At 40.2% G+C, this 26,287-nt stretch overlaps 2 protein-coding genes across 3 annotated transcripts in view; one reads left to right on the forward strand and one right to left on the reverse strand.

The window, feature by feature from the left end:
- The first annotated feature begins 260 nt into the window (after positions 1–260).
- LOC113049840 (protein prune homolog 2-like) lies at positions 261–11,523 on the forward strand. 2 transcript variants are annotated; one of them, XM_026212507.1, is made up of 11 exons: positions 261–296; positions 3,302–3,378; positions 3,658–3,858; positions 4,417–4,593; positions 7,446–7,548; positions 7,631–7,762; positions 7,895–7,981; positions 8,310–8,408; positions 8,921–8,959; positions 9,068–9,112; positions 9,505–11,523. In XM_026212507.1, the coding sequence occupies exons 2-11, from the start codon at positions 3,324–3,326 to the stop codon at positions 9,530–9,532; spliced, it is 966 nt and encodes a 321-aa protein (XP_026068292.1). In that variant the 5' UTR covers positions 261–296; positions 3,302–3,323; the 3' UTR covers positions 9,533–11,523. The 2 variants fall into 2 exon arrangements, with proteins under 2 accessions (XP_026068292.1, XP_026068291.1); XM_026212506.1 differs by lacking the exon at positions 261–296 and adding an exon at positions 1,902–2,059.
- Positions 11,524–12,166: 643 nt separating this feature from the next.
- Positions 12,167–26,287, reverse strand: part of pcsk5a (proprotein convertase subtilisin/kexin type 5a) — a 35,746-nt gene continuing 21,625 nt past the window's right edge. The window contains exons 32-37 of the mRNA XM_026212508.1: positions 25,442–25,675; positions 24,143–24,317; positions 23,509–23,726; positions 14,246–14,346; positions 13,928–14,123; positions 12,167–13,066 (exon numbers count right to left, since the gene is read on the reverse strand). Coding sequence (XP_026068293.1) covers positions 12,588–13,066; positions 13,928–14,123; positions 14,246–14,346; positions 23,509–23,726; positions 24,143–24,317; positions 25,442–25,675 — 1,403 coding nt within the window. The 3' untranslated portion in view covers positions 12,167–12,587. The remainder of the gene's footprint in view (positions 13,067–13,927; positions 14,124–14,245; positions 14,347–23,508; positions 23,727–24,142; positions 24,318–25,441; positions 25,676–26,287) is intronic.

The following is a 26,287-nucleotide window of genomic DNA, read 5'->3' on the forward strand; positions in this document are numbered from 1 at the left end:
TATAACGTTAATGTTTTCTATATTAAGTCCTAAAATATTTGTATGCAATTATGATTATATGATTTTAACAGAAAAATGTGTGTATCTGTGTGTTTTTGAATACTGAGATTGTTTGACAGAGCTAAATAGTGAATCTATAACTCTAGTTATAGTGATTTATTACTTTACACTTAGTTATAACAGGTGTGGCACAGTTGCTGTAGCAATGAACATTGGACCAAACTCTTTCTGTGTAAGAGGTCATAGAGCACCTCCCATTGCTTCCTTTAACACAAGATACTTGCAACAGAAAGCTGGTGAGTAGCGGAACACACAACACTGTTTTCGGTTCTCTCAACACTGTGAAGATCTTAAATCACAGAACATGATAAATCGTAATAGAACAGGAGACAGTTTTGAGTACATTTTATCTTGTGGTTGAGGTGTAATCTCTTTTATGGACACATTGCAGAGCAGATTCAAAGCAGTGAATTTTAATGGGTGATCAGGAGAATAAACACCTTCCAGCACAAAGCTCTGTTTACAGTATAAAGTATAGTGACCACACAATGCAATCCACTATGCAATTTGAGTATGAATGGTCATGACCTTATTTTAATTTAGTGACTTCATGGAATATCTTTTTTTAAATGATTACCCCATAGTACTGTAGAACTGAAGAAAAGCAGTAGTGGAAAACATGAAACGGAAAGCATCATAAAATACATTTTCCCTTATATTTCTTGATTAACATTAACCTTAACATACAACGTCATTCTAACTACTGTTTGATTTATCCTGTCCAAAGATAATGGTTAATTTACTACCAATACTAGCATGAAAAAGTAACAACAATAATAAAGGTATTTATAATACAATGTTTTTTTTTTCTCTTCACAGTACAGTAACAAGAATGGCATTTTTTCATATATTATTTGAATGAGAGTTTTTATGTAAATGTGAAAATTGTCATGAAAAGAGTCAAAAATACATTTTACATTTCATAATGTATTTTTTTAAGCTTCAATTTCTTTATGTATTTTTCCTCTTTTTAACTTAGGGGTGAAATATGAAACTGAAATGGCAGGATTTGTGACACACACACACACACACACACACCAAAGTAAATTACAATATTTGTACCCTTTATGAAAAAGAAGTGAACTTAAATGTAGTAAATGTAGTTAATGTGGACTTGAACTTTAAACCTTAAAATTATTTAAAAAACTGTACTAGCAGATAATATAATAATACACTTATGTGTATGCTTTAATAATCTCTTACCTTGCTTTAAAAAACACTAATTTGTATGTGTTGACTTGACTAAGAAACTAAAGCATATGCAAAATACTGGATTTTAATTTTAAATGTAGAGTTCAGTGTTACATTGAAAATTAATATTAATATATTTTAAATTAACTAAATTGCAACATATTTCAACACAATATAAAAAGTTTCAAAAGAAGTGGCATTAAGTATATTAGTTTACCGTAAATACTTGTCAGTACACTTCAAAGACAATAAAATTGTCATAAAGATACTTACATTAGTCCTTTTAAAGTTGTTCAAAAAAAAAAAAAAAAATTATTTATCTATAACATATTGTCTTTTTGCTGCAGTTTACATTCAGTTAAGTGTAATTAAGTATGCACCTACGTATATTCTTTTAAAGTATATTATTTTAAGCCCTCTTTTTAAAAGTATGTTAAAAGTGTACTTTTTCAAAAAGGACATTCCGGATTCTGGGAAAACCATTTGCTTTCACAGACAGACTCATTCATGTCTCTTTACTCATCTGCAGAGCAAGACTCACTCACAGTTCACCTGTGCAGTCAGACCCATCAGATTCATTGATCCTCACAGCAGTCCTGCTGCTGAGTCTGCCTCATTTGTATCTCATGCTCAGGGCGGAGAGAACAGCCTCACGCCTTTATTTGGTGCTAGACAGGGTCACATGACCACAAAATGGTGGAGGCTCTCGGCAGTGGGTGAGCTGAGCATCTCTGACGCTGAGAGACACAGGCACACATCCATGATCTGAAACCCAGGGCAGGAAACAGAACTGTGCCTCAGCTGTGTGGTGAGTGCACTAGGGGTAATTCTAGCAGGGGATGAAGGAAGCTTGTTGTTATTGGAAAACCTAAGCATTGAGATGGGAGGGAAAGAAGGAGGGATGGGAATTTGTTTGTGATGTATCTTTGGTAGCGGAAGAGGTTTAGCATCAGCATCCTTTATGACGCAAGACACGGGCAGGTGCTTTTGTTTGCGTTTGGATCATAAATGAGTGTTTGTCATGTTGAATACAGGCACATTGTATCGTAATAATTCTATGTACAGCTGACCTGCTTTGGCCATTATTCAAATTCATGGCTCTGCATGCATGGCTCATTTATTTGCCTATGTGTACGTGCGATTGCATGTTTATAAATGCCAGAGTGAGTGAACCCTAAGCGGAAGAGTGATTCATAAAGAAGAGGGGAGAGAGAGCAGAAAAGATGAGGTGATGATGATGACATAATGCCCGCCCACTTTTCCTGTTTCCTGTTATGGAGGATGGATGAATGGATGGATGAATTAATCCAACGTCTTGATAGAGGGAGAGAGCAACAGACCTTTCCATTTTCACCCTCACCCACTCTCTTTCTCTCCATCAACACCCATTCTCTGTTTGAAAGCTAGCAACCATCTGGCAGCTTATTGTAGATACTCCCGCGAGACAGGCTTCCCTTCTCACATGGCTCTCTCTCTCTCTCTCTGTGTGTGTGTGTGTGTGTGTGTGTGTGTGTGTGTATGCATAAATTCACACATGAATTCACACTGCTTCTTTTAAAATCCAAATAGGGATGTTAAAGCAATGGTATGGGTAGATTTTTAGAGCAGATTAGATTATACAGACAATTTTTTTCTGTTGACAGTCCATTTGTTGCGTATTGCAGCTGAAGCAAATGCAAGACTGATATTACAACATATTAAAGAGCTGCAAAAATTCTGAATTTACAATGTTAAGTGCATCTACTCTGCATGAATTTGAAAAAGCCTTTCGTCTGCGAGTTCCTGTTTTGTAGCTCTAATTTTAAATCTGTAAAATGTATAAGGTTCAACAGGATAATTTATTCTTATTTGTTTGTAAAGCACATTTAACTAAAGTGAAAGTGATGAAAGTACTCCATAACAACAACAATAACAACAACAACAACAAAAGTAATAAGACAAAAAAATAAGAATTTTATTCTTCCCTTACAAAAAGTTTTGAATGCAGTGATGATGATGATGATGATGGTGATGATGATGATGACGGTGGCTATACATTTGTTTTTGATAGTTCCCTTTCTGGCGATGAGGGGATGGACCAGACTCATGAACACAAGATGAGTTTTGAAGGGGCAGAAGGTAGACCAGGTGAGACTGAGAAACACTGACACTCTAGAATATGCCTCAAAATATCACAAGAGGATTGAATACCTTTACAAAGACTACTTCAAACTGACAGAACAGTGAAAATGTTATGAATCTGAGGTATAAAGTAACATACTCTTCTTCTACACATTCTTATTAGGCTTAACATGATTTAGTCAAGTAGGGCACGTTCCTGAAATTTTGTCAATCCAGGAACAATATTCAAATAAACCAATCTGAAATAGCATGATAAACGGATGCATTGTTTTCTAAATCCACTAGCTCCGCCCACCTCCCTGCCTCTGCAGGGACAAGGGGGCGTGGCCTCTCAGAGAAAGAAGCTGTCGGCTCCTCGTATAAGTCTATCTTTGGACCAAAGTGAGGATGACCTGTTTGAAACACCAGATGACCTCGACATCAATGTGGATGATCTGGACACACCTGATGAAGCAGATTATACTGACCATGAAATAGACTGGGAAGGTAGGACATAAAAACTTTATGATAATTGTGTAATATTTAATCCTTTAACTGTCACCACGGGACGCCTAAGTTTACTTCACTATATTACAATCAAATAATCAAATAATCGAAACTTGACAAACTATATATCGTTGGAAAGGTCTAAGACTCCCAAATATATATTTTACCAATGTATTTTGTTAAAAATTATGTAGGAAAAGTAATAGATTAATTTATGACAAGAGTGCACCCTCAAAAATCTAAATTATTACAAGAGTTTTGACCTTTGTTTAAAAAAAGACTTCTTCATTGCCTTTTTCTCTATTACATTTTAGAAATCATCAGAAATTATATATCGACTGAAAACTTAAAATCTCAAAACCCATCCTTTAAAACCCATTTTAAAATCAGACATTGCATTTCCATGTAAATAGTACAATATCATGTTAAAAAATGTTTTTAGTCATGAATTATAAAAATGTAGGTTTGTATCATGCACATTCAAGTCTATCTTCAAAAACGTGAGTGACAGTTATTAAAAGAGATTGCTAATATCTTGACATACAATTTTTTTTTCAGAGCCTCAAGCATCTCAGAATGATTCTTTTAAAGAAACAGTTGAGCCCATTCCCACATACAGTGCTCAGGAGGAGCGGCAGGATTCCAAACTCTGGAGAACCGTCGTCATTGGAGAGCAAGAGCATCGCATCAACATGAAGAGCATTGAACCTTACCAAAAAGTCATATCCCATGGAGGTACGTTAAAGGAATATTTCAAAGAAAATGTGAAAGAATGTTTTGGGTTAAATGTAAAGTAAAGAGACTGGTTCACACAGAGACTATTTTCTTAGTGTGCAAAGACATGCATAGAAATGCATGTATGTTCCTACAATGGAGGTTTATGGGGCAACTACAATAGAGTATTTGTGAAGCTCCTCGGTTTGAGACCGTGTTGATGTTGTTGAGGGACTTACATGGACCTTTTAATAAAATGTTTGATATTTGAGCTGTAATGCCTTAATCATCCACTTGTGGATTGTTTTCACAGAAAAGATTAGTAGGCAATTTGGTTAAACTTTATTTTACAGTATGTGTACTTACTGTGTACTTATTCAAGAAAGTAATGGCTAGTACAAAGTACCTACAGTACCTACAGGTTAAGTATAGGTTTAGGGGTAGGTTCATGGTTAGTTATTATTTAGTCGGGGTACTAGTTATTACCCAGTTATTGCAATTGTTACATCTACACGCAGAACAAGACTGATAAAAATAAAGTGCTTCAGGCGATTCTATTAAATCAGTATTAAATTAAAGTGTAATGTTTAAAGGTTACGGTTAAGGGCTTATACTTTGAGCATTTGCATTTATTGTGGTCCTTGTACACAATTCCGAAATGTTTTCATTGGAAGCATTATTGTGGTTGTGTGGTTTTAGCACTTCAGCATACTTCGAAAAAGAGTACTTATTACATAAATACTACATTCTTAAGTTATTACATAACAACTAAATACAATTTAAAATAATATACTTAAGTGTGAACTGAACAATGTTTTCATCCATTTACATGCAATTATTTACAATTGAATTAAACTATATTAAAATTTCAATTTATATTAAATGCAATAAGTTGAACTTAAAGGGTTAGTTCACACAAAAATCTAAATTATGTCATTAATAACTCACCCTCATGTCGTTCCAAACCCGTAAGACCTCCGTTCATCTTCAGAACACAGTTTAAGATATTTTAGATTTAGTCCAAGAGCTCTCAGTCCCTCCATTGAAGCTGTGTGTATGGTATACTGTCCATGTCCAGAAAGGTAAGAAAAACATCATCAAAGTAGTCCATGTGACATCAGAGGGTCAGATAAAATTTTTTAGAGCATTGAAAATACATTTTGATAAAAAAAATAGCAAAAACAACGACTTTATTCAGCATTGTCTTCTCTTCCGTGTCTGTTGTGAGCGCGTTCACTGCAGTGTATGATATCCGGTTCGCGAACGAATCATTCAATGTAACCAGATCTTTTTGAACCAGTTCACCAAATCGAACTGAATCATTTGAAACGGTTCGCGTCTCCAATACGCATTAATCCACAAAAAAACCACTTAAGTTGTTAACTTTTTTAATGTGGCTGACACTCCCTCCGAGTTAAAACAAAACACTATCCCGGAGTAATTAATTTACACAAACAGTACACTGACTGAACTGCTGTGAAGAGAGAACTGAAGATGAACGCCGAGCCAGATAATGAACAAAAGTTTGACTCGTTCACGAGTCAAGAACCGGTTGCATCGGTTTTCGGATCACCAGTAGTTCTTTCAGACAGTTTGATTCAATAAACCGGTTGAAGAAAACGGTTCACCTTTTCTTTTGCGCTCGACGTAATGGCGTCATTTGCGATGATTGCCCTTGATTCAAGCCTTCGGTTTACCCACGCTCATAACACTAGCACAGAATCAGTTCAGAATCAATCACCAAAACAATCAGTTCGGTTCAGGCGCTCTGTGTGTCATTCTGCTTCACACTGAATCACGCATGCGCAGCATCATCAGCTCCTCGGTTCTTGAACTGGACGAGTCTGACAGAAACGGTTCTTGACTCGAGAACGAGTCAATCTGTTGTTCGTTATCTGGCTCGGTTCGGTGTTCATCTTCAGTTCTCTCTTCACAGCAGGTCAGTGTGTGTACTGTTTGATAAGGGTTTGTTTGAACTCAGAGGGAGTGTCAGCCACATTAAAAAAGTTAACAGCTTAAGTCATTTGTGGATTAATGCTTATTGGAGACACAAACCGTTTCAAATGATTCAGTTCGATTTGGTGAAATGGTTCAAGAAGATTCGTTCGCGAACCGGATATCATACACTGCAGTGAACGCGCTCCCAACATACACGGAAGAGAAGACAATGCTGAATAAAGTCATAGTTTTTGCTATTTTCTGGACCAAAATGTATTTTCGATGCTTCAACAAATTCTAACGGACCCTCTGATGTCACATGGACTACTTTGATGATGTTTTTCTTACCTTTCTGGACATGGACAGTATACCGTACACACAGCTTCAATGGAGGGACTGAGAGCTCTCGGACCAAATCTAAAATATCTTAAACTGTGTTCCAAAGATAAACGGAGGTCTTACAGGTTTGGAGCGGCATGAGGGTGAGTCAATAATAACCCTTTAAGAGTTTTCCCTGCCATTAACAAGTTATCTTGTCATTTAGAAGACAATCCTTCCCTGCCATTGACAAATTTTTACAGCTTTTAGTGTTTTCACATAAAAGTAATAATAAATATTGAATATTTGAATGAATATTTCCTAATTTTGTAATTTCTGTTGTCTTTGAAATATGGTGAAATTGTACTCTTTATAATTTATTACTTTAATGTATATTAAATTATTTAGTAATTTTGTAAATTTAAAATAAACCTTTTTTTAAACAACACAGTTATAATACTACAATAGTGCTTTTATATGTTTTAGTCATCACATCAAAACAAGTGTGTTAATGAACAGTCATGAAAGTGTACTCACTTTAAGTAAAGTGGCATTTCATTCCATTATAATTTACGTGGTCCTTTAAATCTGTTTTTTTTTTTTCTCTTTACCCACAGGGTACTATGGCAATGGCGCAAATGCCATCATTGTATTTGCTGCATGCTTCCTCCCTGACAGTGACAGAGAGGACTATCACGAGATCATGGAGAACCTCTTCTTGTGAGTTCAGTCAAACTAAAATGAGGCTTGTTCATCCTGAACTAAAATAGAATAATATTAGTAAATGTGAATTATTCCTCAGATATGTTATCAGTACACTAGAGCTCATGGTAGCAGAGGATTACATGATTGTGTACTTGAATGGAGCCACTCCACACCGGAGGACGCCTGGCTTCAACTGGCTCAAGAGATGCTACCAGATGATTGATAGGAGGTGGATATTATATACCTGCTGAACATGAACATTATACAAAATATTATTATATTATTAATAAATTATATAAAATTAATGATTTTTTAACTTTTTTAAAGAAGAAGACTAATGCTGTTGTTTACACTTTTTCAGGCTCAGAAAGAACTTAAAATCTTTCATCATTGTTCACCCATCATGGTTCATTAAGGCAATTTTAGCCATCACAAAACCGTTTATCAGGTATAGTGAAAGGATTGATTGATTTATTGATGTACTTATTATTATTTATTTTTTACATTAATAGATTTTATACAGTAAATCACAGTTTAAGTAAATAAATGGCAGCTTTGCATTTCCATATATTAAAATTGGAAAATAGTTATTTTTATTTGTAATACTGTTTCAAATTATTATTTTTTCCTACTGTATATCTGATCAAATAAATGCAGTCTTTTTAAGCCAAAAAAAGTATAGATAAATAAAAAATAATGGTATTGTAAATGGTAAGTTAATTCTATAATTATAATAATAACAAACTAAAAAACAAATATTTATAAATGTTTTCCAGCTCAAAGTTCAGCAGTAAGATCAAGTATGTGAACAGCTTAGCAGAACTGGAGCAGCACATCCCAATGGAGTACGTCCACATACCTGAGTGCATCATCAGGTGAGCCACACGTTTATCTGACTTACGTATAAATGTATGGCAAACAATTTTAGGCACTGCTCTGTGCTGTACAAGTGTAAACAGAGAAAGCATCGAGGCACTGATCAGCTGCACACATACTGTGAGATCGAGACGATCACAGACAGCTGTAGCTGATGAAGAGGTGCTTATGAGAATCTGTACAGGAGCTGTGACTCAATCATTTGAAACCTGTGAAGACACGTTTCTATGGGAACAGACATTTAAAACACTGGGACAACGTTAAATAGTTTATATTCTTTACCAGGAGTCCTCAACTTCTTTTTTTCTACCAAACCCCTATAATCTAAAGTGAAGTATAAGTGAACATCATTTTTGAATTGCAGGATTTTTACATACATAATCAGAGAAAAATATTTGATAATATTTATAGTAAAATATTTTATATGATATTCTACATTTATTTTTTTATTACATTTAAAGAATTTTTTATCTTTGACTTTTTTAAAGAAAGTTTATCTTTGCCTCTCTAGACTGGATGAGGAGTTACGGGAAGCAGCAGAGAGCTCTAGGTGAGTATAACAGAAGATGTTTCAGACCTTTTACTCTTTTTTATGTCATACTACAATATAGTGCTCTGGCTATATGAACATTATTGTCATTTTCATTTCTTTATAAAGAATCAGCAGCTTTCTCCAAGGAAGTGAGAATCCACAAGAATCGATGTAAGATTTCTTCATCGTGCATAGTGAATAGCCATGTCAAGTCAAGCATTATGTTTAAAGTCAACATGAAATCACAACATACCCTTTTCACATGTTCCTCATGCTATATGATTCATCATTTTATTCCTATTAAAAATTCCTTAAACTCTAATGCTTCGCTGACATCACCAAGAAGTAATGTTGACAATAAAAAATGATTGCTGACAACAATGCAATAATGTGAGATGCTCTAAATGATGAAAATGTGATGTGATGTTGATGGTGATGTGATTCAATGTGATTCATGTAGACTTTAAAGTATATAATTTTCAGATTTGTAAAAAAAAAAAAAAAATACATAATGATCTTTAGATTTTATTAATAGTGATAAACTGTTTAAAAATTTGTTTCAGAGCTCAACCCAATGCGAGCAGTTCATAAGAGCCATCGGCTATGGGTGCAAGCACAAAATGTCTGTGAAGGTGTTGAGTATTTCAAATTGTAATGATTGCACACTGATATGGATGCAATAATCGCATAATATAAGAAAGAGTGTATTTTTGTGATTTGGTATCTCACAGTGCTGGGATGAAAAGTGCAGCACCACATGTTCTTCAAGACAAATCACCTCAAATGTAATAATTCTTCTCACAGAACAGTAGCTTAAACCAGCGCAATGCTAGGATCATTCTTTGTCTCTTATCCTCTTGCAAAAGTTTCTCGCGTTACTTGAATTATGCATGAGAAGGATTTTAGCAATAATATAATGTACTTTAATGTTTCCCCTTTAGACGCATAATTTTCACCATCAGCATTTTTTTTTTCTAATTGGAGCATGCATAAAGGGTAAATCCAGTCACTTCAACTGCTCTGTATTGTTATTAGTGCATGCAAAGTTATTCTCAATGCACAGCACCCTGTATGCACTAATGCCAATTATCCCCCCTCTCATGCTAAATTGAACACTTGTGGACACAGAAAATAGAGCACTAGTTAATTACTGCCATTGTCAGAAACAATGTTAGTCAGGTTTAAATTTAAACATCTCATATCTCATACACTTTATATGTATCAGTTCAAAATCAGCAGGGAGAAATCATTTGTAGTTCTTAAATGTCAAGTGTGTTATGCTAAAATGCTTCCTCTGTTACTTTAAGCCCAGGCTGACTTCCTGAAGAAAGTAACATAAGGACTTTTGTGGCTCTTTTAAAACATTTTTGCAGTTAAACATGTTGCTCAGCCAATCCCTGTCAAACATTAGTGGATATTGTCTCAACAGGTGGCTTGAGAACATTTGTGAAATCCAGTGCTTGCTATAAACTTATGTAGTGTGCAACAGTGCCTGCTCAATTTGTTTTAGCTACCTTGGTTGTGGAAGTAATTCATCCGCTTGTTTTTCCTGTAGGGATAAAAAAAAAAGAGTCTTATTAAAGAGACATAAGCTATGAACAAAACCAACAATCTAAAAGGTTAATTACTACATTACAAAATTCGATTTGAAGCTAAAAACCTCATGAAGTATTGCAAATGTCAGAATCTAATCAATACAGAGAAAAAAATTAAATAAAATAATCCAATGTTGGAGATGTTGATATAATATATATAATCACAGATAATGTAGTTTTTCACTAGGAGTTTCACTGTTAAAAATAATTTTAAAAAATTGAGAAAAAAGTCGAAACAAAGAATTGCTTTATCAAAGGCATATATTGATCAATAACCTTGGACCTCACAGAAGGTCTATCTTCAATGGTTTATACATTCTTAAGGTATTTTACAAGTTATTATAAATCAATTCTGTAATGGAGAAAATTAATGATTTTTTTATTCCGAAACCCAGATGTTGCATATATTTTTTCAAGTTTAAAGAGGGTTTCAAAACCTCTAACTAAATATTTTCAGCGGATTTGAATAATACCACAAATCATGTGACTTTTGTGGAGCGGTGTGCCATTACTTTTCCAAGCAATCAGACTTGTATCAAAGCCCCCCCCCCCCCAATCATTCACATGAACAGTTCCCTTTAGAGCCACTAGGGGCGCTGGAATGACACACTTCACCTTTAAGAATCAAGCCATAGTGACGCATCAGTTGTCTTGGCTCACAAAACTCAAATCAGTCCTAGATGTTCCAGAACTTTGATGTCTTTTTGAGTGTTTGCCATGTATAAAGGTAAAAATAGTTGCCACAATCAAAAATCTGTCAAATCCTAAGAGCATGCTGTTTCAGAGGTTTTCACATTCAGTGTGACTTGCTTTGTCTACTTTTGAACTCTTGTCAGTGTGTGAGGGTGTGTGAATGTTAATATGTTTGTTAGTGTGTGTGTGATTATCTGTTTACATGCTGTTAGGTATCCCAAGTTCTTCCTGCTAACAGGTTTGGGAACTAAAATACAGGGATTCAAAAAGATTGCTATAAAGCACAATATTACGTGTGTGTGTGTGTGTGTGAATATATGAGAGACATTATGCGTGTGATTGTATCACTGCATGTGTCCCTGGTTTCTTGACATATGATCCTTTTAGACTGAAATTCTACTGAATAATATGAATAGATGAAATTTGTTCCAGAGGCCTTCTTCAGCAGAGCATATTGAGATTGAGATGTGTATAATATTGCAGAGTAAATAAATAAATTTAAATCATATCTGAGCAGTTGTGTTATTGGTGCTGTTTATGTAATATTCTCATACATATGACATTTCTTTTTAAAATTATATTGGAATTGATTATTCAGAGTTTACCCATATTTTTAATAACATTTGAATTGAATTTTAGGGTTAAAGGAAATGTCTGTAAAATGAATGCATAATGTTCTGGTAGTTAACGGATAAGAGCTAATGTTTTTAATCATATTCAAATATAATATAATTTCCTTTGATATTCTTTTATTATGTGATAATTAAAAAATGCAAACCATCATAAAATTCAGTTCAATACCAATTAATTGTTCAGTTTGGAATTATGTTTAAAAAATATGATGAAGACACAAATGTTAATGGAGGGACAATTTGGATAAATGAAATATCAAAAATTGATACATAAAGTAATAAATTAACACATTTGTATGCTTTTATTAAAATTCATAGCTGACACACTTTCACATCAAAAAATGACCAAGGCCAAAATCATAATTAGGGAATTTGTACTTGTTTGTACTTCTGCTACTATCATGTAAAGACAAGTACTGCACAGGGACTGTTGATATAATGTACATTTTCCAAAAAAAAATCACTCACACAGGTAGAACAAAACAAGAAGCCTTAATAACAGCTGAAAGATAAAAAGATCAGAAAAGACAAGCAGCTGAGATAACTATAGAATGAAATCTTTAGCTACAATTTGTCATTATATCATCACAAACAATAATTATTCACATTTCAGATCAAAACTTTGCTGAACTGTCCAGACATTTAGTTTTAATTATACATGTTGCTTTCTAAGGGACAATTTCAGTAAGCCTGCAGAATATATTTTCATTTAAACAGCTGAAGAAGTTATCGGTAGTTGTAGCTCTCATCGTCATATTCTAACTCATCCTCCTGCTCATCTCCCAGCTGCCCATATCTGAATTTGCGATACACAGTGCCGTCCTGTCCCATGTACACAATATCTTCATCTTCATCATCTTCATCGTCATCATCCTGATTCCCCTTCCGATCGCCGAGGTCCACCAGCTGCGACTCACGGAACTGTCCAGAACTAGAGCTTGCTTGACCACTGTAGGCAGAGGTGGATGATGATGTGCCTCTGTAGAAGCTGTCTCTGCCACCACCGTTGCCCAGTTTTTCATATCCACGTGGGACAGCAGGCTCAGGCATGGGTCGTTTGGAAAGAGAACGCTTAATGAGGATGATTACAGCAATCGAGGCCAAAACAAGCAGGATGGAGGTGGTGATGAAGAGGGGCAGATTTCCTGTATATTCCTCTTCTTCATGATTACGGAAGGCAAAGTTAGTGCTGAGTACACACTCACCTGTAATAGAAATAAAAGTTTATTTTAAAGCCTCTCACAAAAAAATTCATAAAGACAGGACACCCACACAAAAATCCAAGCCAGGCTCATTAAACATATTTCTGCAAAATACATTACTATGCTTTTAGCAAGTTTTGCAACACTTTTAAAGTGAAATGTCCAGTGAGTGCGTGAGTGAGTTATATGTTTATTCTAAACATAAGCATCAGTCTGGTAAAATTGTATTACTTTGTTTGCTGTATGTCACGAGAGTCTAGTTAGTGGTGCTAAAAGTTTATGTTCTCGCAATTAAAAATAATATACTAACAAACACTACAATAAACCTGAAAGTGAGGGGAAAACATGTTTTCTGAAGCATCCATGCCATTTTAGCTTGCTTCTACAAGTCTTCAAACTCTTTTATCATGACTCAAGGAACTGCAGTTCTGTACCAGGTGAGCTTCTGAGCACGTTTACTACATCAGCAAAGCCATACATATGGAGCTTGTTATGTGATGCATATGACGAAATGTATTAGTTTACAAATTATGCACCATGATGAAAGTGTTCTGAGAACATTGCAAAGGGCTTGTTTCTTGCTTAAACAGGCCAATAAGAGATTAACTACAATTCTTTGTTTTTAGTAAACAAATGGTAATAAAAATATCTACAAATTCATAAAACTGATCTGAGATTAGATAAAAACCTGTGACTTTGGCCACACAAACTGTTTGCAAAGGTTTTGAAGCTTTACAAAGCAGTGTTATGAATCACTAGGTAGAGGCATGTTTTTCCACCGAGCCTATGTTGTCAATTATGTCACTGATCAACCTGTTAGTGCGGGTAATATTTTGAAGAAGAATTGTCACTTAGTCAGAATACCTCTGGTTTCAGTACAGTTACAGCACTCCTGCTGAACTTCAGCTTTGTCTTCCTGTTTTTCGCTGGTGCAGCAGGGCAGACAGCGCCCCTCGGCGGTCAGAATGAACTGTGCCGGGCAGATTGTGCAGTTATGAGGCCCAGGACCTTTGCATTCTAAACAGGACTTATCACATGACACACACTTAAAGCCCAGTTCCTGTAGAGAGATCACAACAGATATCATGTGACAACATTCATACATATATATATATATATATATATATATATATATATATATATATATATACACATATACATATACATATATTTTTTGTTTACCTCAGGCTCAGCGTATTCTCCAGTGATACAGGGTGACTCGCAAACACCTTGTGTGAGTGTATAAGCTGGGTGACATGAGTCACAATCCTCAACACTCTTCCCTGTAAATTGAAATGACATTCCAGCATTTTAGGCTTAAATTATTGAATGGTTCAAAATAGAATTTTAAAGTGTTATATAAAATAGTCATTTGCATAAACCATTTAAAAGTTTATTTAATTCCTGAAGAAAATGGCAGGTCAACCTGTAATCACCCCTTGTAAAAAAAAAAAAAAAAAAAAAAATTTTAGCATACTTTTAAAACAGCTTTTTATGGAAATAATATACTTGAATGGTTATAACATGGTTGTGTAAAAATTGAATGTAATGTTTTCTAAAACTTAAATGCCTGTTATTTATTAAATGCAATTAGTTTCAATTATGTCTTGCGGTTAACCCCAATTATCATGTTGCACACAATGGATGCAGTGACTTTATTAACAGTAAATTTCTTTTTTTTTTTTTTCATCTAAAATAAAACAATGTTGCATTTAGAAAAAACAAACCACTGTATCGTACAATTATGATAAAATATACAACAATTCAATTTATAGCAATTTAAAGAAAAAACACACCCAATGCACATCCTTTATTTATCATTTTGTAGAAATAGATGTGAAGTCAATCGCCATCTTACTTCAACCAAAGTAATTTGAATGCACCTGATGTCATAATTACAACTTAAGTTACTTCTTTTGTCTTTGAAATATGGTTAAAATGTACCCACAAATGTTCTGACAAACATATATGGTAAACGTCCCTAGGTTACGTATGTAACCCTAGTTCCTCGAGGGAACGAGACGCTGCGTCGAGCGCTTTTGGGGAACGCCTTTGGCAAGAACAACTCTGAATATCGTGTGCAATCAGTCCAATGGAAGAGCATGGCGTCACGGGCGGGGTGACGCAGCGACCAGGAAGCTATAAAGGTACCTGCCACACAGCTGACTTCAGCTTCGAGTAGGGAAGCAAGCGCAGGCAGGGTGCCGGGAGTATGGCTCTGCGACGCAGCGTCTCGTTCCCTCGAGGAACTAGGGTTACATACGTAACCTAGGGACGTTCCTCTTCGGGAACTCGAGCTGCGTCGAGCGCTTTTGGGGAACGATGTGCCAACGCTGCCAGACTACCAAACCCCTGCCTAGTGTGTATCCGAAGAGCACAGCTAAGGCGAGAGGACAGAAGAGCCAGGAGCGGCTTGCATATCAAGATTGTAAAATCTGGCGAATGTAGAGGGCGTGGACCACCCCGCAGCGTTGCAGATGTCCAAGAGGGACACACCTGCTAGAAAGGCCTTAGAGGCAGCCATACTCCGTGTAGAGTGAGCCTTGGCTCCCAAAGAAAGGGGAAGACCAGAGGACTCATAGGACTCGTTGATAGTCTCGACTATCCAACGACTAAGGGTCTGCTTAGAGGCAGGGGAACCCTTTTTAGGAGGACCGTAGCAAACAAGCAATTGGTCAGGTTTTCTCCACAGCAGCTCTGTGGACGTATGTGTCCAGTCCTCGAACTGGACTCATACAGTTTAGCTTCACCTGGTCTGGCTCCCGAAAGGGAGGAGGACAGAAGGCCTGCAGTACTATGGGTTGTGGCGTAACAGAGGGAACTTTAGGAATGTAGCCCGCTCGAGGGTATAAAAATGCTTTGGCCATACCAGGGGCAAAGTCTAATTAGGTAGGGGCCACCGAGGGGGCCTGACAGTAATATTCATGAATCGGCTCAAATGGAGCTTTACAAAGAGCCTCTAACACCACAACCAAGTCCCAGGGGGAACACTGGACCGTACTGGAGGTCTCAGCCTCAGCGCACCGTGGAGGAAACGTGTAACTAGGGGGGTGTCTACCCACTGACTGACCATTGAAAGGGACGTGGTAAGCAGCTATGACCGCCACGTACACCTTTAAGGTGGAGTGAGTTAACCCCGCAGAGAGCCTAGCTTGGAGAAACTCCAGAACTGTACCAACTGGGCAGTTAGCAGGGTCAAGCTGGCGGTCTCTGCACCATGAGGAGAAGGGTTTCAACCTCAGGGCGTACAGTTTCCTCGTAGAGGGAGCTCTGGATTGGAGTGTGGGGGTCTCAACAACCTCGGTTGGGAGACTGGAAACTATGAGCTGTGCCCCCTCAGGGGCTACACAGACAACTTCCACAACTCCGGGCGAGGGTGAATATTTTGCCCTACGCCTGAGAGAGCAGATCTGTCCTGATCGGAATCACCCATGGAGAGCCGTCGAGGAGAGATTAGATCTGCGAGCCATACTGGGCTCGGCCAGAATGGGGCTACTAACAACAGACGGACCCCGTCCCGGCGTACTCTCGCCAGAACTCCCGGGAGCAGAGCGATAGGGGGAAAAGCGTACGGACGAAGCCTCGGCCAGGTCTGTACCATAGCGTCCAGTCCCAAAGGAGCTGGATGAACTAGAGAGAAACAGAGGGGACATTGCAATATCTCTTGAGTCGCAAAGAGGTCCAAAAACTCTCCATATCTACTTCACCTTAGGGTGAAGCCCCCGGGTCTCGACCCCTGTCTCGGCAGTATGTCTGCTCCCACAGTCAATCTCCCAGGAATATACACTGCTCCGAACGAGAGGAGTTTGTCCTGGGACCACAGAAGGATCTGGTGTGCCAGCTTGTACAAGGGGCACGGATGCCGATCTCTCTGGTGACTGATATAAGAGATCGCCAACGTGTTGTCGGTGCGCACCAACACATGGTGACCTCTCAGGTCTGGGAGGAAATATTTCAATGATCGATGCACAGGTAGCATCTTTAGACAACTGGTATGCCATGTCAGATGGCGACCGCTCCACAGACCGCGGGCAGGGTGGCCACTCATGACCGCACCCCAACCGGTGAGGGACGCGTCTGTCGCTAGCGTTACACGGCGACCAAGAGCTCCCAACACCGGGCCCTGATTCAAGAACCAAGGTTTCTTCCATATGTCTAAGGCACGAAGGCATCGCCGCGTGACCTGAATAGTTCGGAAAGGATTTCCCCTCGGGGAAAACCCCTTGGTCTTGAGCCACCACTGAAGGGGCCTCATGTGCAGGAGACCAAAAGGTATCACGTTGGACGCAGCTGCCATGAGCCCTAACAGTCTCTGAAACTGCTTCACAGTGAGTGACTGGCCTTCTTTGACTCTCTTGACTGATGTGAGGATCGACTCGATCCGAGCAGGAGACATACGTGCCTGCATCGTGGTCGAATCCCATACTACGCCTAGATAGGTGGTTCTCTAAAGTGGAGAAAGTACACTCTTCTTGGCATTCAGTCTCAAACCCAGCTCCCCCATATGGGCGAGAACGACACCTCGATGTCGAACCGCCATCTGCTCTGATTGAGCTAGAATGCGGATGCCCTGCATACGGAGGGATACCAGAGCCGCATCTACACATTACGTGAACATGCGGGGTGAGAGTGCAAGGCCAAAGGGAAGTACTCGATATTGGTAGGCTTTGCCCCTAAAAGCGAACCTCAGAGACTTCCTGTGTTGTGGAAGGATGGATATGTGGAAGTATGCGTCTTGAGATCTATTGTGACAAACCAGTCCTCGGATCTGATTTGAGCTACATCCTGTTTGACAGTGAGCATTTTGAACTTCAGTGACATAACTGAGAGGTTTAGATGACGTAAGTCTAAGATCGGACGCAACCCCCCATCCTTCTTTGGAACTATGAAATACCGGTTGTAAAACCCGGATTCCCTGTCTAGAGGAGGGACCACCTCGATGGCCGCCTTCCTTAATAGGGTATTCACTTCTTGTTCCATCACCAGAGCCTGCTGGGGGCCGAACTACTGTCGATGTAACCCCATTGAATGTCGGCGGTGGATGGCCGAACTGAATGCGATAGCCTCTTTCTACCGTGTGCAGGACCCATTGAGATACATTTGGCAGTAGTTTTCACGCTGCTAACTGATGTACTAAGGGAATCAGTCCCTCGAGACTGACCTCTGGTGTAAGAGGCCCCCGAAGGGGCAGCGAGCGTCTCAGCTCCGCTACGCTCACGAGCGGAAATAACTGAGAGCAGTGCTCGCTGGAAGCGGCTGCACCCTGAAACTCTGGCAGGGTTGGCAGACCCACCTCCCGAGGGCACTGAGGTGAGACAGGCACCGTATAATGAGGTGGACACCGCTCTACCCCAGTAGGGGCCGCCCTCTGTAGTCGTGACTGAAATGCGTCATGACTTCTTGGCCGTGGACCTCCCAGCCTGACATCTTAGATTAGGCTGAGAAGTCGTCGGCCCAGAGCTTTGCTCTGTCTGTACATGGAGGGGCAGCTCCCGCCCAGCAGTCCCACCAGTACATCACGTATGTAACCCTAGTTCCTCGAGGGAACGAGACGCTGCGTCGAGCGCTTTTGGGGAACGCCTTTGGCAAGAACAACTCTGAATATCGTGTGCAATCAGTCCAATGGAAGAGCGTGGCGTCACGGGTGGGGTGACGCAGCGACCAGGAAGCTATAAAGGCACCTGCCACACAGCTGACTTCAGCTTCGAGTAGGGAAGCAAGCGCAGGCAGGGTGCCGGGAGTATGGCTCTGCGACGCAGCGTCTCGTTCCCTCGAGGAACTAGGGTTACATACGTAACCTAGGGACGTTCCTCTTCGGGAACTCGAGCTGCGTCGAGCGCTTTTGGGGAACGATGTGCCAACGCTGCCAGACTACCAAACCCCTGCCTAGTGTGTATCCGAAGAGCACAGCTAAGGCGAGAGGACAGAAGAGCCAGGAGCGGCTTGCATATCAAGATTGTAAAATCTGGCGAATGTAGAGGGCGTGGACCACCCCGCAGCGTTGCAGATGTCCAAGAGGGACACACCTGCTAGAAAGGCCTTAGAGGCAGCCATACTCCGTGTAGAGTGAGCCTTGGCTCCCAAAGAAAGGGGAAGACCAGAGGACTCATAGGACTCGTTGATAGTCTCGACTATCCAACGACTAAGGGTCTGCTTAGAGGCAGGGGAACCCTTTTTAGGAGGACCGTAGCAAACAAGCAATTGGTCAGGTTTTCTCCACAGCAGCTCTGTGGACGTATGTGTCCAGTCCTCGAACTGGACTCATACAGTTTAGCTTCACCTGGTCTGGCTCCCGAAAGGGAGGAGGACAGAAGGCCTGCAGTACTATGGGTTGTGACGTAACAGAGGGAACTTTAGGAATGTAGCCCGCTCAAGGGTATAAAAATGCTTTGGCCATACCAGGGGCAAAGTCTAATTAGGTAGGGGCCACCGAGGGGGCCTGACAGTAATATTCATGAATCGGCTCAAATGGAGCTTTACAAAGAGCCTCTAACACCACAACCAAGTCCCAGGGGGAACACGGGACCGTACTGGAGGTCTCAGCCTCAGCGCACCGTGGAGGAAACGTGTAACTAGGGGGGTGTCTACCCACTGACTGACCATTGAAAGGGACGTGGTAAGCAGCTATGACCGCCACGTACACCTTTAAGGTGGAGTGAGTTAACCCCGCAGAGAGCCTAGCTTGGAGAAACTCCAGAACTGTACCAACTGGGCAGTTAGCAGGGTCAAGCTGGCGGTCTCTGCACCATGAGGAGAAGGGTTTCAACCTCAGGGCGTACAGTTTCCTCGTAGAGGGAGCTCTGGATTGGAGTGTGGGGGTCTCAACAACCTCGGTTGGGAGACTGGAAACTATGAGCTGTGCCCCCTCAGGGGCTACACAGACAACTTCCACAACTCCGGGCGAGGGTGAATATTTTGCCCTACGCCTGAGAGAGCAGATCTGTCCTGATCGGAATCACCCATGGAGAGCCGTCGAGGAGAGATTAGATCTGCGAGCCATACTGGGCTCGGCCAGAACGGGGCTACTAACAACAGACGGACCCCGTCCCGGCGTACTCTCGCCAGAACTCCCGGGAGCAGAGCGATAGGGGGAAAAGCGTACGGACGAAGCCTCGGCCAGGTCTGTACCATAGCGTCCAGTCCCAAAGGAGCTGGATGAACTAGAGAGAAACAGAGGGGACATTGCAATATCTCTTGAGTCGCAAAGAGGTCCAAAAACTCTCCATATCTACTTCACCTTAGGGTGAAGCCCCCGGGTCTCGACCCCTGTCTCGGCAGTATGTCTGCTCCCACAGTCAATCTCCCAGGAATATACACTGCTCCGAACGAGAGGAGTTTGTCCTGGGACCACAGAAGGATCTGGTGTGCCAGCTTGTACAAGGGGCACGGATGCCGATCTCTCTGGTGACTGATATAAGAGATCGCCAACGTGTTGTCGGTGCGCACCAACACATGGTGACCTCTCAGGTCTGGGAGGAAATATTTCAATGATCGATGCACAGGTAGCATCTTTAGACAACTGGTATGCCATGTCAGATGGCGACCGCTCCACAGACCGCGGGCAGGGTGGCCACTCATGACCGCACCCCAACCGGTGAGGGACGCGTCTGTCGCTAGCGTTACACGGCGACCAAGAGCTCCCAACACCGGGCCCTGATTCAAGAACCAAGGTTTCTTCCATATGTCTAAGGCACGAAGGCATCGCCGCGTGACCTGAATAGTTCGGAAAGGATTTCCCCTCGCGGAAAACCCCTTGGTCTTGAGCCACCACTGAAGGGGCCTCATGTGCAGGAGACCAAAAGGTATCACATTGGACGCAGCTGCCATGAGCCCTAACAGTCTCTGAAACTGCTTCACAGTGAGTGACTGGCCTTCTTTGACTCTCTTGACTGATGTGAGGATCGACTCGATCCGAGCAGGAGACATACGTGCCTGCATCGTGGTCGAATCCCATACTACGCCTAGATAGGTGGTTCTCTAAAGTGGAGAAAGTACACTCTTCTTGGCATTCAGTCTCAAACCCAGCTCCCCCATATGGGCGAGAACGACACCTCGATGTCGAACCGCCATCTGCTCTGATTGAGCTAGAATGCGGATGCCCTGCATACGGAGGGATACCAGAGCCGCATCTACACATTACGTGAACATGCGGGGTGAGAGTGCAAGGCCAAAGGGAAGTACTCGATATTGGTAGGCTTTGCCCCTAAAAGCGAACCTCAGAGACTTCCTGTGTTGTGGAAGGATGGATATGTGGAAGTATGCGTCTTGAGATCTATTGTGACAAACCAGTCCTCGGATCTGATTTGAGCTACATCCTGTTTGACAGTGAGCATTTTGAACTTCAGTGACATAACTGAGAGGTTTAGATGACGTAAGTCTAAGATCGGACGCAACCCCCCATCCTTCTTTGAAACTATGAAATACCGGTTGTAAAACCCGGATTCCCTGTCTAGAGGAGGGACCACCTCGATGGCCGCCTTCCTTAATAGGGTATTCACTTCTTGTTCCATCACCAGAGCCTGCTGGGGGCCGACTACTGTCGATGTAACCCCATTGAATGTCGGCGGTGGATGGCCGAACTGAATGCGATAGCCTCTTTCTACCGTGTGCAGGACCCATTGAGATACATTTGGCAGTAGTTTTCACGCTGCTAACTGATGTACTAAGGGAATCAGTCCCTCGAGACTGACCTCTGGTGTAAGAGGCCCCCGAAGGGGCAGCGAGCGTCTCAGCTCCGCTACGCTCACGAGCGGAAATAACTGAGAGCAGTGCTCGCTGGAAGCGGCTGCACCCTGAAACTCTGGCAGGGTTGGCAGACCCATCTCCCGAGGGCACTGAGGTGAGACAGGCACCGTATAATGAGGTGGACACCGCTCTACCCCAGTAGGGGCCGCCCTCTGTAGTCGTGACTGAAATGCGTCATGACTTCTTGGCCGTGGACCTCCCAGCCTGACATCTTAGATTAGGCTGAGAAGTCGTCGGCCCAGAGCTTTGCTCTGTCTGTACATGGAGGGGCAGCTCCCGCCCAGCAGTCCCTCCAGTACATCTAACTTCACATGTTCAATAACTGTCATTATATTCCTCAGAATTTAATGCAATCAAACAATCAGACAAGTAAACACGGTCTGGATTGTGATACAATTCACATTGAAGTGATATATTGAACTTCTTGAAGTTAGATAACGGTCATTAGATTCCTCAGAATCAAATGAAATTCAACAATCAGACAAGTAAACACGGTCTAGATTGGGATAAAGTACACATTGAAGTGCTGACTTCTCAAAGTCAATATATTTCTTAGAATTTTTAAACAATCAGACAAGTAAACACGGTCTGGATTGTGATACAATACACATTGAAGTGATATATTAACTTTTCAGTTATTAAATTTCGTAGAATTTAATGAAATCAAAACAATCAGACAAGTGAACACGGTCTAGATTGTGACAAAGTACACATTGAAGTGATAGAACTAACTCCTACTTTTTTTAAATGGAGTTTAAACAACCAGACAAGCGGTCGGGTATGGAAAATTCACATCAAAACTGAAAATGATGTAATACACGCGTTGCCTCGACAGCGCGCGAATAATAGTCACACAAACAATATTAATCCCCTCGGAGACTTAAATAGCTGCTTGTATAATGTTTATTGTATATGCTTATGCAACTTTATGTTTGTGCAACTAAAAGCTCGCCGACGCTCTCTCCTCGAAGAGAGCCCTCCGGGATCGAAGCGTACACAACGGCCCGGCAGTCGGCTCCCTCGAGAGCCGACTCAGCGTGCTTCGATCCCAGGCAAACCACGCATCTGTTTGTATCCCCACTCGTGATGTACGTGGGCAGGGAGGAACAAACAATCCATAGCGCAATCTGGAATCGCCCTCCAATTGTCGTGTCTTTGCTTTGCTCTTAGGCATTATGTTGTTTATTGGGACAGACAACAATAAATAAGACTCACAAGACAGACTTTAGACATGCACACACAGAGCGCTTGCTGAAAGACGCGAAGCTGAAGTCAGCTGTGTGGCAGGTGCCTTTATAGCTTCCTGGTCGCTGCGTCACCCCGCCCGTGACGCCACGCTCTTCCATTGGACTGATTGCACACGATATTCAGAGTTGTTCTTGCCAAAGGCGTTCCCCAAAAGCGCTCGACGCAGCTCGAGTTCCCGAAGAGGAACTGTAATTTCATGGATGTGATGTATTTAAATATATTTGTTATTTCTAAGTTAGCATTCAAAAATACATTTACTTGACAGATATTGTAAATATCGAATAGCACACTACAGCTAAAATTTATTAAAGCATTATTATTTTATTATCTGCAAGTACAAAATATTATTTTAAGATCTGAAATACACTTCAAGTGTATATTCAGTACAATTAGGCTCACTTCTGTTTCACAAGAGCCTGTTTAGTGTTTTCTGTTTCTGTTTCATACTGTACCTGTGCATGTTCTGCAGCTGAGGTGACAGGCTTCACATGTTTTGTGATGTGCATCATGGTAGTACGCTTCAGGACAGTAAGACACACATCGCCCCTGTTTCCTGATAAACAGCAAGCCCTCTCTGCAGCTCACACACCCTTCGGCACTGGCCTGAAGACACTCTCCACAGCTCTCATGACAACCCTCACACATCCTAGAGACAGCTGAGGCATAGTGACTGGAAAAGATTCAATCAAAAATATTGAAAACAGAAAATGCAATGCAATATCTATTAGAAATTAAAAAGGCCAGTCCAGTATGTCACTGGCCTAATACTAATCGGCCTCGGTGATATAAGGCAATGCCGGCATTAAAGTGTTGTAGTTACATTTACAATTTACATTTAATCGTTTAGCAGACGCTTTTATTCAAAGCAACTTACAAATGAGAACAACATAAGTAATCAGATCAACAAGAGAACAACAACAGTATACAAGTGCCATGACAAGTCTCAGTTAGTCTAGTACAGAACACATAGCCAGGTTGTTGTTGTTTTTTTAAAGAATATGAACGACAAAAAAAGAAAAGGTAAGAGCTAGTATTAGTTGGTTAATTGCTGGCGAAAAAGATGAGTCTTTAGATGTTTTTAGTTACCCAGAGCGGCATGTGTCCACACATTCCTTGCCGTCTCTGTAGAGGTGAGCTCTGCAGCTCAGGCACTCGTGGCTGTGCCGCCCCATGCAGGTGAGGCAGTTAGGATGACAGGGCTCACAGCGCTGTGTTTCCCCTCTGAAGTATTCATCTGGACACTGATTCACACAGCTGCCATCTGTGGATCAAGTGGAACCTTTGTTTACACTAAAGCCTATGAAATATTGTTTGAGTCTCAGGAATTCTCAGTATATTTGAACATGTGGAATTACTGTAAACATAAGGCTAAAATAGGTGTTCATTAGAGAATTAACTAAGTTCAATTTAATGTCAGTTTTATAACATTACCATACCATTAATGCAATTATATGGACATCATAAAACAGTGACAACTGAAGTTGATATATTTGGAGTTAAAAAAGCAATTCTGTATTTTGATACTTTGTGTCTTTTTGTTATTGTGGCCAAAATGTCATGTGAATTGTAAACTGATTTTTTTTTTAATGATTGATAATTTATATGATCTAATATCAAGATGCAATTACATGTGTTTCCATCAATGTTTTGGTTATAATAAATGATGAACAATTACCTTATGTTCAAAAGTTAAGCTTCAGTAAGATTTAAACGTTTCTTATGCTCACTGCATTTATTTGATCAAAAATACAGGGGAACATTATTACACTTTAAAATAACTGTTCCTTTTTTTTTTTTTTTTTTTATTATTATTATTATTATTATTTTTTTTAGATAAATTTAAAATCTAATGTATTCCCTTAATGGCAATTTTCAGCAACCGGTATTCCAGTCTTTGTTGACACACAGTCTTTCAGGAATTATTCCAAAATGCTGATTTGGTTCTCAACAACAATTTTTCTTATTATAAATGCTGTAAACAGATGTGCTACTTAAAAAAATATATTTTTGTGTAAACTGTGATACTTTTTCTTTTCTTTTCATGAAAATCTGATGAATAGAAAGCTCAGAAGAGCATTGTAAACATGGTCGTATAAATCATTTATTAATACTGTGTCCCTGCTGAATAAAAGAATTGACCACTTTACAATATTTATGGCCAATATACTATTGCTAATTCATGGAAAGATTTTGGTGCAATAGTGAAGTACTCAAAGGTGCTCCATCTGTAAAAGTTTCATTTTTAAAAGCTATCACTGGAATAAGCTTAGGACTTTACAATGACCTGGAAAATCTATAATATTAGTTAGTTTTTGTTTCTTTCCACACAAGTCATCTTCCACTTGTGAATCAAGAGCGTATCATGCCTCAATGGCTTGTACTCACTGAGTAGATAGTGGTTCTGGTTGCAGCTGAGGCACTGGTCCTGATGTGGGCCAGAGCACTCGTGGCAATACTTGTGACACAAGTGACATTCTCCATCCTGGTTGCTGTAGTGGTGTGAGGGACATGTGGTGGGTGTAGCACAACGCCCGTGGGCATCTATCGCCAGGCCCTCAGAACAGCTGGTGCATGATGTGTCGTGAGGACCAGAACAGGTTAAACAGGAACTGTCACAGGCTGCAGAACACCAGCAGAACAAAAAAAGACTTTTCATTAACATTATGTCATCTAGTGACGATATGAAAATTTGAACCCTGTCATTAATATGCATCACCATGCATCATGTCAGTCATTACCAAAAAGTAGTCTTGTCCCTATACCAAAATAATAATTAATTCATTACAAAAAAAAATATATATATATATAACGAATTAATAGCAGATTAAACAAGTACCATAAAAATACATACAACCTTAACCAAGATGCAGTGTAAAATATAGCAAATCTCGGCTGTGTTTTTGTTTTAATTATTGTAAAATGTAATTATCGCAACTCTTGTATTATCACAACTATTTGTAAATTTGGATGTATATTCCTTCCAACTTTATGTTAAGTGATATACAGCAGGTAAAATGAGTATTGAACACGTCACCATTTTTCTCAGTAAATATATTTCTAAAGTTGGTATTGATTTTAAATTTCCACCAGATGCCGGTAACAACCTAAGTAATCCATGCATACAAAGAGAACAAAACAAATAAGTTCAGAAATGAAGTTATGTGTAATAAAATGGAATGACCAAGGGAAAAAAAACAAAGGAAGGTGCAAAAAGGCATGGAAAGCCAAGAC

This window comes from Carassius auratus, chromosome 30, assembly GCF_003368295.1.
Source record: "Carassius auratus strain Wakin chromosome 30, ASM336829v1, whole genome shotgun sequence".
Classification (NCBI taxonomy): domain Eukaryota; kingdom Metazoa; phylum Chordata; class Actinopteri; order Cypriniformes; family Cyprinidae; genus Carassius; species Carassius auratus.